General features: G+C 46.8%; 1 protein-coding gene and 2 long non-coding RNA genes across 3 annotated transcripts in view; 2 read left to right on the top strand and 1 right to left on the bottom strand.

Moving 5' to 3' along the window:
* Positions 1 to 15: 15 nt before the first annotated feature.
* LOC121480759 lies at positions 16 to 7,977 on the top strand. The gene is made up of 3 exons (XR_005985098.1): positions 16 to 2,344; positions 2,610 to 2,804; positions 6,845 to 7,977. It is a non-coding gene; the product is annotated as an uncharacterized LOC121480759 (long non-coding RNA).
* Positions 7,978 to 13,922: 5,945 nt separating this feature from the next.
* LOC121480732 lies at positions 13,923 to 14,594 on the bottom strand. Its single transcript, XR_005985092.1, has 2 exons — positions 14,450 to 14,594; positions 13,923 to 14,217 (listed from the first exon to the last, which is right to left on the bottom strand). It is a non-coding gene; the product is annotated as an uncharacterized LOC121480732 (long non-coding RNA).
* A 324-nt stretch (positions 14,595 to 14,918) lies between these two features.
* Positions 14,919 to 17,637, top strand: part of FARSB (phenylalanyl-tRNA synthetase subunit beta) — a 70,090-nt gene continuing 67,371 nt past the window's right edge. Inside the window, exon 1 of the mRNA XM_041737150.1 lies at positions 14,919 to 15,028. Within this exon, the coding sequence (XP_041593084.1) occupies positions 14,971 to 15,028 (58 nt within the window). The 5' untranslated portion in view covers positions 14,919 to 14,970. The remainder of the gene's footprint in view (positions 15,029 to 17,637) is intronic.

Raw genomic sequence — 17,637 nt, 5'->3', positions numbered from 1 at the left:
CTTGGGCGGGGGCGGGAGGGCTGCGGCTGGGGCCGGGGCTGGGGCCGGGGCTGGGGCTTGGGGCAGGGGATCGCGCGCGCCCTGGGCGCACGGGCCAGCTCGGGTGGACGCGCCGCTCTGGGCCGCGGGGATGGCGCGAGGGGTCTGCGGGCGGCCTCGCGGGGGCCCGGGGCGCCCACCCGGCCCTGCCCTCGGTTCTGCCGACGCATGGCCCCCAGCACCCGCCCTTAAACCCACCCCTTCCTCCGCACACTGCGGCTGGGGCACGGGCAGGTGCAGGGGTCGCCCACCTGCAGGAAGGAGGCGCCGGGCCCTGTGCCGGGGGCGCGGAGGGGAGGCAGGGATCCGGCCCCCGCTTGCGTACTCAGTCCCCGCACGAGCCCTGGAAACCTGATTTATTCGGTTATTCAACAGCTGTTGACTGAATACCTACCGCTTGCCGGGAACTTTCCGGGCCCTGAGCCTGGCCGCTCATTGATCCTGTTCCTAGAGTACAAATTATGGGCGGAGAGGAGCGTTAGGCAAAAAGATCCACACGACTGGGCGTATCACTGCAAAGGGAAACCCTATGATCGAAGGAAGACTCTGGGACTTGGGCTGGAGATCAGGGCATTCTCTAAAGAAGTGACCTTGAGCTATCAAGGAGAATCTAGTTAACTGAGGGGGGGTCTAGGCAAAGAGAAGCGCTTGTGTAAAGGTCCTGTGGCTGAAATGGGAAGAAAACTAACCGACTGAGAGCTCCAGGAACAAGGAGGAGATTAGGATGGGAATGAGGCATAAATGGTGGTCAAAGGGCAGATCCTTGCGGGCCATGTTTAGGGTTCAACTTTATCCTAAAACTTGCCACTGAGAGGTTTCAGTTATGATGCTCTGAAGAGATTCCGGAGAGTTGCCCAATCCTTGTGAGCACCTGCTGCGTTTTCTCTTATAAATACTACTTACCGCATAGTTGAACAACTCCAAGTGGCAGACGGCTGTCAAGTCATTGCTAGAAGGGATCTGCAATAGGGCAAAACAAAGTTGACTACCACCCCCACCACCATGCCCCTTTCTCCATCAACATTTTAATAGCAAGTTGGATTATACCAAGACAAGGTACTTCAAGGGAGTTGTTTGTGACTTCTTGTACACAAAACTTGCTGGTTGGAGGTGTTTTTTGCTTTTTTCCTAGTTGAGTATTTGCTTTCTTCTTTTAAGACTTCTTCTCTGAACCTTTCCCCAGTGCTAGTGGGGTTACTGGGAAGGCACACTAAGATGCTCTGCAGAGCCCTTCACTCATCTTAGAGCAGCCCTGCGAAATAAGCATTAGCTCATTTTACAGTTAATGAGATCCAGGCTCAAAATCACACAACTGGAAGAGTGGAAAAGATTCAATTAGTTTTGTCTAAAACCCAGAAAGGAGAGGCACCTGGGGGACTCAGTTGGTTAAGCATCTGCCTTCAGCTCAGCTCCTGATCCCGGGGTTCTGGGCTCCCCACTCAGCAGGAAGCCTGCTTCTCCCTCTCCCTCTCTGGCTCTCTCGATTTGTCAAATAAACACAGTCTTTAAAAATAAAACCCAGAGAGGAGAGCCATCCCTTCATTAAATGAGTCTCACATGGGACGATCCATTATTGCGTGCTTGCTTTGCATCAGCCTTGCCCTCAGTGTTGATGACATGAGATTTAAGTGTTTAAGACGTGGTTTCAGCCTTGAGCATTCATATTCATTGATTATTTTTGAAAAGGCTTCTTGGGGTAGGCACGAGGTGGGAAGCGGGTATGGGCTATAGCAGTAAGAAAGGTCTCTGTCCTCCTGGGGTTCACAGCCTCCCGGGAGAAACAGAAAATAACACATAGATATAGGGTGAAATGGGTGACAGTGCCTGAGAGAAGCGTGCCCGTTCCAGTCACAGGGAATAGCGAGCACCCCTTTAGAACAGATTGGAAGTAGTAAGGGTGGAAGTGGGCTGAGGAGGCCATTGCAGGGAGTCGGGGATAGTGGTCTCCTGTGGTAGTTGAGGAGGCTAGAGGTGGACTTGGGATGTGCACGGGTGACATAATCAGTAGGATTGGTTGATTAATTGGATTTACGATTTCTTGGGTCATAGGAAAAGCAAGACATCCAGACTTCTAAACCGTGGAGTCCACTCTACTGAGTCATGCTCTTGTCACTTCCCCAGGCCCTCGGCTGGTAGAAGACAGCTGCCGTCCCCTAGCACAGGCCCCACCAGGGCGCAGTCGGTGCAACAGCCTGTCACCGTTTCCAGCAACAATTAAATCACTCGCTCATTTGATATTCAACACGTGTCTGCATATGTATCGTGCCCCAGGATAATACAGCTAAATGATGACTGGAGTTAAATGGTGAGCTCTAATTTATTAAGCCTTTCAAAATGACTCTTCTCAGATTTCCAGAACTAAAACTAACATGAAAACACGAACCGTCAACATTATCTTTCCAAAGTCCGCATTTCGAGGGATGGGGAGCTGAGAGCGGAGAAGTGAAGTGATTTGCCCAAGAAAACCCAGCCAGTTACTGGAAATGGAACTAGCTGTCTTCACAGCCACACTAAAACAGATGTGGAGAAGCAACATGGTATGCGATAACGGTTCCTAACTTTTACTCCAGCAGGCGAATTGTTTTCGGTCTTCAAAGAACTCCAACTGATTAAAGAAATCCAAGTGGATCCTCTCTTATTGGAAAAGAAGGTGGGGCTTCCCCATCTTCCTAGCATCTCCCTCCTTCCCAGAGCGACTGTATTTGTAGCAAGATGGAATTGACATCGAACAGTTTCGGCGGCTCTGAGGGTTCGGCAAAACCCAGGTTGGAAGCCACTGCTTATTTTGCCCTTTTTTTTTTTTTTTTATGATAGTCACACAGAGAGAGAGAGAGGCAGAGACACAGGCAGAGGGAGAAGCAGGCTCCATGCACCGGGAGCCCGATGTGGGATTCGATCCCGGGTCTCCAGGATCGCGCCCTGGGCCAAAGACAGGCGCTAAACCGCTGCGCCACCCAGGGATCCCATTATTTTGCCCTTTTGTTTGTGTGTGTGGGATCCTAATATTTGGAGAAGTACAAAGTCTGAATGGGGTTGCAGCTAAAAAACCATATATGTCAGCGTCGCTGAGTGCTTACTGCCTCGGAAGCACTGTGCTCAGGCTTTATGATGCTACGTCTGATGTCAACCCCACAAGAGCTCTCCAGTTTAGATTCTATTCTTTTACCGGTGAAGGACTTGAAACCACAAGTGAAACGAATGGTTCACCTAGTAAGTAGTAGAACTAAGTGCGTGTGTTTTGAAAATAGGTTTGTGGATTTCCAGAGCCTGAGCACCAGTGCTGTTTCTTAAATGATAGCAATGAGGAAGGGAGAGAATGGCATTGAAAAGGAGAAAGCATGGAACAGTGAGCAAAAGAATTCAGGGGACCAATGTGTCATAGTTTGGGTGGGGTCTAGTTACTCATTCAGTCAACAAATATTTACCAACCACACACTGTGGGTTTGGCATCGGGTATATGTGAGTTAATAAAACATATACATTTTCAAAAATTCAACAAAAATATATCAAACAATTGTGCTGTGGCAACTTCTCAGGAGACCATGGGGATAGGAAGTCAACATTGTCCCGCTTGGAGGTCTGGGATTCCAACTAAGCAAGGTTCCTTTTTCTAGGTTTCAGCTCTAGTTAAGGAGTAAGGGGATGACGGTTGAGATTGCCTCACAGGTTACAAAACCTACCCATGGAAATGACTACTTTAAAATCACTTCCTTGTTTTAAATTTTTTTTCCTGTGCATTTCGAGACAGGTAATTTCTACTAACAGGAAGGGAATATTGTGCCACAACATGACATTTTACTGTAGCCTAAGCTTAATATGTTCCTGTTTTTAAATTGAAAAGGAAATCGTATTCTTCCTGGATTGAGAGTTCTGAGAGGGGATAGTTTAGGACAAAGGTCACTGTTTCAGTTTTCATAAGGTACATTCATCATAAAGGTAAATATTCTCTCTCTCTCTCTCTCTCTCTCTCTCATATTCATGAAACTCAAACATCATGATTACCGTAATTCGTTGAGAGTGACCAGCTCTGGCTAACATCAATAGAAGGCCATCATAATGGTCATTTCGATGGAATGTCCTTCAAGAAGTTCTGTTTTTAACACTCTTTTGAACTAAGTTCAAGAAACTTGCCCTGGCCTTCTGTTTTCTTATTTCCTCTCTATTTTATCAATCTGACACGGCACAGCTGCAGGAGTCTTCCCAAGATATTGAGACTTGGTAGCCACCCAGATTTCTCTTCTCGTGATCCTCACTCACACTTTTATTTTCAGTTGGTCTTGAAACCTACTCGAGATTCCAGCAACCCAAGTGAGGGAGGAATGAGGAGAAAGATACTGGAAAGGTCTACTGCTACCAGCTGGGGCAAGGGCCAGCTCTTGAAAGAGGCAGTCAGCAGTGTCCCACTGAAGTGTCCTTGGAGCTATAGCACAGTAGGCTCCACCACTCCCAGTTTCCAAGAAGATCCAACCCAGTGGGTGGGCTTGCACTCATGGTTGTATCTTTCTGGTTGCTTATGGCTACTTGGCATATGACCTGTTAATTCTTCTAGTCTACTGTTATTTATTTTTTCTTTAGACACATGCCATTTCCCCAGTCTTGCTATCATTGCTTCCTTGGGTCATTGCAGCCTCCTAACTGGGCTCCTTGCCTTGAGTTTTGCCCTCTGAACTAAGACCCCTAATTCCTTCTCCGTAATATACCCAAAGTGATCTTCCCCCAAAAATTCATCAGTCATGTTATTTGTCTGCTTAAAATCTTTGAATTTCTTCTCAATGTTCTTAAGATAAAGTCCAAACTCTTTAATACAGTTTAGGGTCCTGCATTACAGGGCACCTGCTTACCTCCTGAGTCTTGGGTATAACCCTCCACGTCTCACACTTAATCCATCTGAACTTCATTCAGTTGAGCAACCAAATTTCAGGAAGAGGAGGGAGACACCTGGGTCTTAAGGACAGCCCTGTAGGGCAGCCCTGGTGGCTCAGTGGTTTAGCACCACCTTCAGTCCAGGGCGTGGTCCTGGAGACCTGGGGTCAAGTCCCACATTGGGCTCCCTGCATGGAGCCTGCTTCTCCCTCTGCCTGTGTCTCTGCCTCTCATGAATAAATAAATAAAATCTTTTAAAAAATTAAAAAAAAAGAATAGCCCTTTACATGCTTCTAGGTTTCTCTCTACTATTTCTTCTCTTGGTGTCAGTAGCATTTTATCTCACCAGCAGATGAGTTTCTCTGAGTGGTGGGAAACACGGCCGCCAACGGCTCCAGATTTGTCCCTTACTGTTTCCACCATTGAATAATATGGAACTCAAGTTCCCAGTGGTCCCAGGTCCAGGTTGGATCAGTGTTTACCCCTGTTACACTTGCATGAGATGCAGGGTTCCATTGCTGTAGCATGGTGACTCAAAAGTTTACCTTGTGCATGCTGGGCAGGTTATCCCAAGTTAGAAGAGAGAAGTGAAGGAGGAGTTAGGTCAAGTGAAGTGTTTCTGACCTGTGTGACTTGGTGGATGGTGGTGACTTTGAGAAGGGCACACCAGGAAGAGTAAGTTTAGGGGTAAGGAGAAAGTTCAGTGTTTGAGTACGACATGCCAGCCTGTTGGACATCCAGGTGCAGATGTTCAGAAGTTGGTAAGAAATGTGCACAAAAGATAGAGATGAGCTGGAGGTTAGGATGGGCACCATCTGTGTTTCGGTAGTAACAGAAGCCGAGACTGGGGAAAAGATCACCAGACATCACTCCAGAGGGTTTCCTACAGTGAAGGTGGGGGAAGGGTAGTGTTAGAGTTAGAAGAAGCTTTGGGAGTTAATATTTATCAAGTGACAGAGCCTTACATGAACTATTCTTAAAATTTGCATAGACATTCTATGGTATTTCTATGGTGTACATGTTATTATTACCTTCATTTTACAAGGAACTGAGGCTTATCAGTAATCAGTAATTAGTCCAAGGTCTCAGTCAGCAGTTAATACGAGGTTTTAATCTGTTACTGACTTACAGAAGAACTATTACCACTACCGTGTATTTTCTCTCACAGAGCAATGATAGAAAAATCCAGGGAGCTAAATAGAGGAGTCCAGAGTCAGGAAAACTAATTTCGAGAATGAGGAGATGCTAATAATATCAAGTGTCTATCAAGTTCATTTTTAAAATACAATTTAAAACAACCATTGGTTTGACAATTGGGAAGTCAGTACTGGTCAACCTGACTCTTGGCAGGTCTAGCAGACCTTCCTGGTTCCAGATAGATCCATCAGTAGAAACCCAAGAAGAGGGATCCCTGGGTGGCGCAGCGGTTTAGCGCCTGCCTTTGGCCCAGGGCGCAATCCTGGAGACCCGGGATCGAATCCCACGTCGGGCTCCCGGTGCATGGAGCCTGCTTCTCCCTCTGCCTGTGTCTCTGCCTCTCTCTCTCTCTGTGACTATCAAAAATAAATAAAAATTAAAAAAAAAAAAAAAAGAAACCCAAGAAGAATGATGGGCTTTGGTCACTTTCTAAAAGTTTCAGGGTAATCTACAAAGGAGTTCAAGTGTCCTGGAAATTTATAGGAAAGACATACAAGTTTTTGGCCAGAACAGGACCAATGTTGGATATACTGCAAATAAAACAAGGGCGGTCATGGTGAATTGTATCGTCTATTGCCTGAGCTTACAGCCCTGTCTTATCCTCCTGGAGGATCATCAGCCCAAATTTTACTTAATACCAAGCTTACTTAAGCTTAATACCAGAGCAAATTTATAGTCTCAGATCACTGGGTTGTTACCTTGAGTATAAACATCTAACAATTTGCCGGTTTCAAATTGTTTCCAGGTACTTGACCCTCACTCAGCCATCTGCTGAGGTTCTGTTTCCATTTTATGGATGAGGAACCTGAGGCTGAGAATGGACAATATTTGTTTTCGGCGTCCCACTGCCTGCTGCCAGAGTGTGGAAGGTCGCTAGACCCAGGACTGCATCTTTAGGATCTATGTTGAGAGGATTTCAGACGCCGGAACATCTCTCGTCCAATTGCTGCCCGACTCATAAGCATTCCAGGAAGGTGGTCCAATCCCTTCAGAAGCTTTCACTATGTACAACACATTTTACAGGAAAAAAACAATCGGTCGCACAGCTGGATGCAGGATGTCATCTCACGTAGTCCTAAACTAGCTGGATTGTCTACACGTGTGTGAGTAGGCAGGGGAATGGCCCATGATTGTTTTATAATAAACTTGGTTTTTTTCCCTCATAACAGAAGTATTCTTGCTAATCACAATTCTGTTAGAAACAAAAGGTACAATAAAGGAAATAATCTCACCATCTGAAGATAACCCTTGTTAAGAAAAATGTTAATAGGAAGAAAACATTTAAAGAAAAAAAAACTGAAGGACTAAGATTACCACCATTAACACTTTGGTATATATCATGCCAGCTGTTTTGTTTCTTCACACTCACATACATGACGTGCATTTAAAAAAATAAATTGATCGCTTTAAGTTTATTGTTTAATAACTTGTTTTCAGATAATGTAGACTTTTTTTCCATGTTAAAAAATGTAGTTCTCCAATACTGTTTTTAATGCTTACACACAGCGGTATCAGACTTTATTTAATCCAGCCCATATTGTTGGACATTTAGGTCATTTCAAGATTTTTTTATATTACAAGCAGAAGAATATTTGCTTGCTTCCCTTAAGATACTTCCAAGAGTGGAATTTCAGGATCCAAGAGAATGCATATTTAAAATTTTGATTCACACTGTCAAACTACTATTTATATTCCGGACTGGTGTGTGTAAGGGTGGCTGCTTCCTACATTGTTGCCAACACAAGGTGGTGTCATTTATCTCTTTAACCTCTGCCCCGGTTTTTGGAGAAAATATCTCTGCTTTCATTATGGTTGTATTCGCATTTCTGTCCCCCTCCCCACACTTTGTTTTTGTTTGTATTAATAAATTGGTTGTTCATTTCCTTTGCCCATTTATTCTTTTTTTTTTTTAATTTACTCATGATAGTCACAGAGAGAGAGAGAGAGGCAGAGACACAGGCAGAGGGAGAAGCAGGCTCCATGCAGGGAGCCTGACGTGGGATTCGATCCCAGGTCTCCAGGATTGCACCCTGGGCCAAAGGCAGGCACCAAACCACTGCGCCACCCAGGGATCCCCTGCCCATTTATTCCTATTGAAGTATCTGTTTTAAAAAATATGCCTTAAGGAAACAACCCAGGTATCTGTTGGCTGATGAATGGACAGGGCAGATGTGGCATATGTATCTGTGTGTGTATATAACGTATACGCATAATATTCCATTGTATATGTATGTATATATATATATATATATTGGCATTTGGGAAGTCTATCTACACACACATACATGCACAACGGAATATATATATATACACACACACATATCCATATCCATACATATACAGAAGGGAATATTAGCCATAAAGAATGAAATCTTGCCATTTTGTAACGATGTGGATGGAACTAGAGAGAGGAAGGTAAGCAAAATAAGTCAAAGACAAATACCATGTGATTTCACTCATAGGTGGAATTTAAGAAAAACAAATGAGCAAAGGGGGAAAAAGAGGCAAACCAAGAAACAGACTCTTAACCGTAGAGAAAAAAACAGATGGTTACTGGAGGGGAGGTGGGTGGAGGGATGGGTGAAACAGGTAATGGGGATGAAGGAGTGAACTTGTGATGAGCATATGTATGGTAGGGAAGTGCTGAATCACTGTATTGTACACCTGAAACTAATATTACTTTGTTTAATAACGGGAATTTAAATAAAAACATACAACAAAATACACCAAGCATTTCTTTTTTTTTTTTTTTTTTTTTTTTTAATTTTTTTTTTTTTACACCAAGCATTTCTATCACTAAAAGAAAACCTCAGGGACACCTGGCTGGCTCTGCTGGTGGAGCGTGCAACTCTTGCTCTCAGGGTTGTGAGTTGAACCCCATGTTGGGTGTAGAGTTACTTAAAAATAAAATCTTTAAGAAAAAAATACTTCATATATTTACTGAGTCTCGGCTCTGTGCCAGTCACTGTTTGAGGTTCCTGGCGTATATTAGTGAACAAAACATGAGCATCTCTGCCCTATGGAACTTCTGTTTTAGCAGGGAGAGATGTTTATATCTAATAAGCATAATAAATTGCATATTCAGGGGTAGATCTGAGAAGACTTGTATGAACAGAGGGAGCTCTCCTTGTAGGAGGCTGAGGACAAGGACATTCTGGCAGAGGGAAATGCTGGATCAGGGGCTCTGAGGTGGGTCACTGACTGGCATGTTCAAAAACACATGCAGTCTGTTCTTGGATAGAAAGTTCCTGGGGCTCCTGGGTGGCTCAGTGGTTGAGGGTCTGCCTTAGGCTCAGGTCGTGATCCCAGGGTCCTGGGATCAAGTCCCACATCGGGCTCGTCACGGGGAGCCTGCTTCTCCCTCTGCCTAGGTCTCTCATGAATAAAGACATAAAATCTTTAAAAAAAAAAAAAGTTCCTTAAATTAATCCATACATTACAGTTGATTCCTAATAAAATAGCCCCAAAAGTTTTTTGGAACCTGACAAAATTCTGAAGTGTATCTAGAAAAATTAACATGAGAGGTAGGGAATTTTTGCAAGAGAAAGCAATGGGTGTTGACAACACTGACTCCATCTCTGGCCCTTCATTCTGTTCTTGTCCGCCCAATGACCTCCCTCGAGCCACCTTGGAAGTTGACATGAGCCGTGAGCCAAGTATGCAGGAGGCTCGTGATCCTCCCTGAAGTGCAGAGGCACCGCTGGACGCTGGACGGAAGGGGCGGAGATGACTCGGGTGACTAGGAGAGCGTCCCTGGTGCACAGATGGCAGCACTTTAGATAACTGCCCTCTGACCTCATCACCACCGTGTCCCTTGCTCTGTAAAAGCTGTGGCTGCAGGCCCTGGGGGCAGCACTACAAAATGCAAAGGTGAAGTCGGGAAAGGAATAGCAAGTGCAATACAATCCGGCTCTCAACTTACTGCTTCTGGGGTTAATATTCGCCCAACTACACTGTTTGCCTTTGTAAGATAGATAAAGGGAAGACAAATCCTGGAGTCAACTTTAGCTATGCAAATAAACCTTGTAATGTTTTAACAGCACTGATGAAAAAGCTTTCTTTCTAAAATTATTTTTACGGAATCAACTGAGAGCCGGTGCACTTTTTACAACCTTCCTGCCAAAAAGCGGAGGCAACAATAAAACATTTTGACTTTAAATTACTAAGTCAAAAGTTTTTGTTTTTTTTTTAAGATTTATTTATGATAGACACAGAGAGAGAGAGGCAGAGACACAGGCAGAGGGAGAAGCAGGCTCCCATGCCGGGAGCCCGACGTGGGACTCAATCCTGGGACTCCAGGATTGCGCCCTGGGCCAAAGGCAGGCGCCAAACCACTGAGCCACCCAGGGATCCCTTAAGTCAAAAGTTGTTGAAGAAAGCATCTAGGGGATCCCTGAGTGGCACAGCGGTTTAGCGCCTGCCTTTGGCCCAGGGCGCGATCCTGGAGACCCGGTGCATGGAGCCTGCTTGTGTCTCTGCTTCTCTCTCTCTCTCTCTCTCTCTCTGTGACTATCATAAATAAATAAAAAAAAATTAAATAAATCTACAGTTCTGGAAAATATCAAATATGGTTTAGAAAACTGTTGATAAGGAGTTGGGTAATTCATTTGATTCCAAACTTTTAATCATTTAAAAGGAGGAGGCCTGCTGCCGCTAGGATTGCTTGCTCCACTCCCCTGGTTCCCAGAAAGGTACCCTGAATAAAACCTGATGGATATGGATAGCTTCATTATTTGTTAAAGTGCCTTCTTGGCCTGGGGAATACTGACCCTCCTTCACCTTCTAACACTGATGATACATTAACCCTTCCAAATATTAAAATGCATTATAAAGCTGTAATAACTAGAACTTAGGTACTGGTAATGAGAAAATTCAGAACACCTAAATGTGTAAAGAAAAGTAATATATGCTGATGAGCACTGGGTGTTATACGCAACTGATGAGCAGCTGACCTACATCTGAAACTAATGATGTACTATATGTTGGCTAATTGAATTAAAATCTTTAAAAAAAGAAACGTAATATGGGCTAAAGAAGTTATTTCACATCTGTGGGGAAAAATAATCTTAGCAGATTGTTTTGGGTTAACTAGATTGCTGTTTGAAAACAAGGCTGGTTTACTCACTTGCTCTGAAACGTAAATAAATTTCACAAAGCCTTGAAAAAAAAAATCCAAGCCCTTTAAGAAGCACACATGATTTTTATGAAACATCCTTAGGCATTGAAAAACTGTATAAAATGTAACCTAAAACCCAGAATCTATAAAGCAAGAGAATTAGGAGACTAAAACGTTTTTTCAAAAAAGGTCTTTCTGAAAAAAATAAAATCAAATGTCAACCATTCCTATTGTTTAAAGGCCCCATGCATTTGTCCCCCTTCATCATCAAAAAAGTGCCACATTCTTGTTTCTTGCTTTCATTTTTAATTTCTTTCCTGTCTTGTTAATTTTCTCCATACTCACCATTTGCTTCCACGTGGATGGAACTGGAGGGTATGCTGCTGAGTGAAGTAAGTCAATCGGAGAAGGACAAACATTATATGGTCTCATTCATTTGGGAAATGTAAAAAATAGTGACAGGTAATAAAGGGGAAAGGAGAGAAAATGAGTAGAAAATATCAGAGAGGGAGACAGAAGATGAGAGACACCTAACTCTGGGAAACGAACAAGGGGTGGTGGAAGGGAGGTGGGCGGGGGGTTGGGGTGACTGGGTGATGGGCACTGGGGCGGGGGGACACTTGACAGGTTAAGCACTAGGTGATACACTATAAGTTGGCAAATTGAACTCCAATAAAACATACAAAACTTTCTTAAAATATGCCCATGAAGGTCTGCTAGGTAAAATAGAACCTTTCCAGTATTTTTTTCTTTTTTAAGATTTTACTAATTAGAGTGTGAGTGCAGGAGAGAGCCAGCCTGAGCAGGGAGGGGGAAGTGCAGAGGGAGAGGCAGCCTTCCCTGCAGAGCTGGGGCTCCATCCCAGGACCCCTGGGATCATGACCTGAGCCAAAGGCAGACACCTAACCGACTGAACCACCCAGGCACCCCCGAACATTACCCATATTTTTGAAATACACCCAGGCTACATCTGTTCTATTCCACTCCAAACTACTCTCATATTTACATCCACTTTTTTTAGTTTTACCATCTATTTATGCATGCCTTAACAATATACTCCCTAGGCTAGCCTGTTTTTCATTTTTATATCCATGACACCATACTGTCTACATGCTTCTGTGATTCACTTTTCTCAAAATTCTATTTTCATGACTTAGCCAAGTTTACACATACAGCTGTAGTTCATCTGCACAGCTGCATGGTGTTTCGTTGTGTGGATTTATCCTAATTTTGTGTACTAGCATTGATGGACGTTGGGTTGTTTCCAGTTTTGTTGTTGTTGTTGTTTTTTTTAATAAAGAACAGTGTGACCTTGAACATTTTTATTCGCTCTCCTAGGGCACATGGGTAAGAGTTTCTCTGGGGAATATCCCTGGGAGTGTAACGCTAGTCAAGTACGCACATGTTCTGCCTTTCTTTTTTTTTTTTTAATTTTTTTTAAAATTTATTTATGATAGTCACAGAGAGAGAGAGAGAGAGAGAGAGAGAGAGAGAGGCAGAGACACAGGCGGAGGGAGAAGCAGGCTCCATGCACCGGGAGCCCGACGTGGGACTCGATCCCGGGTCTCCAGGATCGCGCCCTGGGCCAAAGGCAGGCGCCAAACCGCTGCGCCACCCAGGGATCCCATGTTCTGCCTTTCTAAGTAAGGCATCTTTTCCACATATTTTCCAAAGTGATTGCATCAATTTATATTGTCGATTCCTGCCAACATCTGGTTTGGTCAGACTTCCATGGTTATACTGATCTGGTAGGTATGGAAATGTATTTTATTATGATTTTAACTTGCCTTTCCCTAATTTCTAATGCAAGGAGAACTTTATTCATGCGGATTGGCCAGCCTATCTTTCATTTCTAGGAAACGCCACCATCTCCTTCCTGCTCTCCAGCTGGCCCTACAACGCATTTTGTGATATACTAGCTCAGTGTTTTCCAAATATCTTTCCTATCAGTCAGCTGAGCACTTGTGGTCCAGTTTCCTCTTTTCCAATAGAATCCTCTAATTGTTCAGTCCTGGAGCAGGTTAAAGATGAAAAGCAGGATGCCTGTGTTGGGCGTTATGGGGAGAGGAGAGGAGAAGGCCCTGGTGGTCTGAGGCAAGCAGGAAACCGACTAGGAGGGTAGATGAGGGACAGCTGCCAGATCTCGAGGACCTCGGTGGTAAGAACTGTGTTAATCACCTATGAGCACTTGTAATCCTTAGGATAATCCTCTAAGGCGTAGGTTATCCCTGCTTTATAAATAAGGCAAATGAGGTTCAGCAGTAACAGAACACTTTGGCCTGCCCAGCGGAGAGCAGGTCAGCGAGCAATAATGAAGGAGGGGCTGTATTCACGGAGAGCTGAGTACCAGTTTGGCAGATTTTGTTGGGCAGCGGGGATGTTTGCCACTGACCAGGCCCCTGCGGATCTGTTATGTTGGGCAACTGGGAAGGGATTGCCTGCAGTCATGGGGGGAAGCTGATATGGTGAAAGCCTGCCTCAATGGTAGTCAGCCTAAGTGCCACCCACCTACTGCCCTCACCTGATTAGCTTCGGAGGCCTCCCTCCCTGTAGGGTAGAAAGAGGGGCAGGTCTCCCCCATGAAAATGCCTCAGCTCTGCCTCGAGGGTTGGGTACCGCAGTGCTTGTGCCTCAGTCTCACCAGCGGTAAAATGGGAATAACGATCACCTGCATTGGCGTATTTCCTGTAACAAATAATCACAAACGTGGCGGGTTAAAACAAGTTTATTCTCTCGCGGTTGGGGAGGTCGGAAGCCCAAAATCCCATCGGTCGGCCCCAGAGGTCAGCGGAGAATCCTTTATTGCCTCTTCCGTGTCGCGGGGCTGCTGGCATTCCTTGACTTGTAGCGACATCATCACCATCATCTCTGCCCTCTTGGGTACACTCTCCCTCTTCTGTTTCTCTCAAATGTCCATCTGCCTCCGTTTTCAAAGGATGCACGTGGCTGCACGTTCTGATAATCCAGGATAATCCACGTGCAGATCTTTAATCTGCAAAAGACTGTTTCCAAGCGAGGTCACATTTGCAGGGGCCTGGGGCGGGGGGAAGGGGCACCGAGCCTCTCACGTTCAGGGCGGTCCGAGGAAATCTGCTAATGCGGCCAGAGGGCGGAGCACGGCATCTGCCAGCAGACGGCACTGTCTAAAATCAGTTTTTCCTCTTCTAAAAAGGTGTCTAAGGGAGCCTCCTGCAAAGGGCTGCCGCTAAGCTGAAACCCAGGTGTAAGACTTACAAGGACAGAGGGAGGCTGCATGTAAGCGCGGAGCATGCGGCCCACGCTGCGGAGCGCTGGTCCCTGCGGCTCCCGGAGCTCAGGTGCGCGCAGGCTCTCCCCAGGGATGCCTCAGGCCACGCCCACCCGCCCGCCTCCCGGAGAGGACGCTCCGCCCCCAGGCCCCGCCCCCGACGTGCCGTCCCTTGTGCCCCGCCCACTAGCGTGGCGTCCTCCGCCCTTAGCGGGTTAGCAGCGTGAGGGCCTTTGCAGTCTGGCCTTCCTCCTGCCTGTCGGGTCCTAGCACATTCTATCCGATTTTGTCTCCTTTCTGAGCCTGCACGTCATTCATACAACACAGATGGATCTCCAGGGTTTCATTGTGACAATTTACTTGCCTCCAGATGAAAAACGAGGCAGAAGCAACCAGAAGAAGACCGGCATTATTGAAGACAGCCCGCGCGAGAGGGCGCCGGGGTCCTAGGAGCCCCGCGGGTTCAGGGCGCAGGCGCAGGCGCAGGCGCAGTGGGGCCTGGCTCGCCATGCCGACCGTCAGCGTGAAGCGGGATCTGCTCTTCCAAGCCCTGGGCCGGAACTACAGTAAGTGCTGGCCCGGGTCCTGGTTCTGTGTGTCCCGGGGGGGCCGGGGCGCCCGCGGTGTGGACGCGGCGGCGCCGGGCTGGGCTGGGGCGCCTCGCCGCGGTGTGTGCGGCGGCGCGTCCCGGGGCACCTGCGTGCCTGTGCCGGTGCCCGGGGCGGGGGCGGGGGGGGAGCAGCCCCGGGCGCGTTCCCGGTGCGGCCAGGAGGGCTCTGCAGAGGCTCCGTCCGTCTCGTTAGGGATCTTCCTTCCTCCTGGGACCCGGAGGGAGAGGCAGGCTCCATGCGGGGCCCGCGCTGGGGGCAGACGCTCAGCCCCGGGAGCTCGGCCCCCGAGGCGGGGGGGGGGCGGGGTGCAGCCGCCCGCGACGCCGCCGTCCGGTTCCTCCCTCCCGGCCGTGTGCCCGGCCCTGCTCTGGGCGCTTGGGGACCCCGCGGCCCGTGACCCAGGAGGCGGCCGACGGGGACTAACCACGTTGGTAAAACGGTTCTGGGCTGTTCCAGGCCGTCAGGACCACGGCAGGGGCCGCTGGCGGAGCCGAGCGACCGGCTCGCCTTACTGGGCGGGGTCTCTCTCCCCTTCGGTTCTGGAAACCGCCCCAATTCAGAAAGGGAGCAAATGGGAAGTGCGGTTATCGGGGACCGTGCGGACGCAGCCGTGGAGACCGGGTCTGCTTCGCATGGTCCTTCCTCGGCCTATGCAAGGGCCGTGGCAGCTGGAGCCCGACAGGCCTTTTTGGCTTTTAGGGCTTAGTACGGTAGCGGAGTCCCAGGCGGTTTCACAGGTACTGGTTCTCAGCATGTGGCCTGAAAATAGTATTTATGTGTGACCCGGAGAGAGGCAGAGACACAGGCAGAGGGAGAAGCAGGCGCCCTGCGGGGAGCCCGATGCGGGACTCGATCCCGGATCTCCAGGGTCTCGCCCTGGGCCACAGGCAGACGCTCCACCCCTGGGTGCCCCAAATAGCTTTTATAACGTTGCTACGTATTCTTGAAGCATTATTCCTTGCAGGGTCCTGCTGCGACTCCCTGAATACTCCTAGACCTCTGAATTTAGCTCTAATTTCCTGCACTTCTTGTCTTATGATGTGCTTAATCATCGTGCATCTTTGTGTTTCTTAACCCATTCCTGTAAATCGCATTCTCCTCTCCAGTGGTGTATGCCTGAGTCGCACAAGACAGTTGTGGCAAATACTCGTTCAAGACCTCCGGGATCAGCTACCACCCAAGTATCTATTTCTGGGAGAGTAAATACCCTAGGTTTTTTTTTTCAAAATGGTAAGACTTGGGGATCCCTGGCTCAGCCGTTGAGCGTCTGCCTTTGGCCCAGGGCGTGATCCAGGATGAGTCCCACATCGGGCTCCCTGCATGGAGCCTGCTTCTCCCTCTGCCTGTGTCTCTGCCTCTGTGTGTGTGTGTCTCTCATGAATAAATAAAATCTTTTTTTTTTTAAAAAAAAAGGTAAGATAATCTATTTACTGTCATCTGATGTTTTTAGATATATTCTCCAGCTGCCCCCTCCTTTTTTTTTTTTTTTTTCTTATTGAGAACCATCAGGCAAGCTTGATTTTTTTTTTTTTTTTTCCCTCCCCCCTCCAAGTATCCATCGGCTACTGACTTTAAAATTTCAGGCAGAAAGATACTGAGATTTACTTAAGACAGATCAGAAATAATCATTAGTTAATGTCATGTGTTCTTGAAACCTTTGATTTAATTGGGTTAAGGTTAAAGTTGAAAAAGCCTGTTTAGCCAAGTATCTACTTTCCAAGTAGTATGGGTCTGTCTTCTTACCCTCTTTTTCTTTTTTTTTGTCTTTATTTTCAGATAATACCTCATTCACCCTTTTGTAACCCCCTTTTCTTCAGTCCCTCCAAGGTTTGCTTTTTGTCCTAAATTCCATTGTTACTACCAGTCACTGGCTTCCCCTTTATCTCTACTTACATGGGATATTTCTGAGGTGCTTTTGTTCTGGTCATTTTGCTTTTGGGGGGCAGTTTTACCTCTTTACCCTTTTAATCACCTTTCTGCTCAGGTGTTTTCCTCTTGCCACTTATTTTCTTGTTAACTGATTTGTGATCACTGTTCAATTCCAGTCCTGCTCTGCCTCAATGTGATTGCTGACAGTACTGCCAGAGCCACCTGTGCCAAGTCTGTGGTCCTCTTGAGGCCTGAATGGGGTTGGAGAATGTAATTCCACGTTCACTCAGGCACTTGTGGGCAGGCCTGTGCTCCTTGCACATTCTTGGTCAGAGACTTCAGTGCCTCCCACCTTGATGTCTCCCTAGGATGCTCACAGTATGGTGGCTTATTTGTCCCAGAGTGAGAGGTCCCAAGAGAGCAGGGAATTGAGTGTTAGAGTGATGTCTCAGAAGTGACATGCCATCCCTTCCAATGTTCTTTGGGTCACACAGACTGATTTAGCACAGTGTGGAGGGGGCCTGCACAGGGGAGTGAATACCAGGAGGCAGGTAGTTTTATTTTTATTTTTATTTTTATTTTTATTTTTATTTTTTTGGAGGCAGGTAGTTTTAGAGACTGGCTACCAGCCTGCCCTTGGCCCCCAGTGACTTCTGTTCCTCCCACATGAAAATCTGCTCACTCGTTCCCAAGGA

The sequence above is a fragment of the Vulpes lagopus genome, chromosome 22 (genome assembly GCF_018345385.1).
Source record: "Vulpes lagopus strain Blue_001 chromosome 22, ASM1834538v1, whole genome shotgun sequence".
NCBI lineage: Eukaryota > Metazoa > Chordata > Mammalia > Carnivora > Canidae > Vulpes > Vulpes lagopus.
The sequence above is the reverse complement of the archived record's forward strand: the minus strand, read 5'-3'. Positions and strand labels throughout refer to the sequence as shown.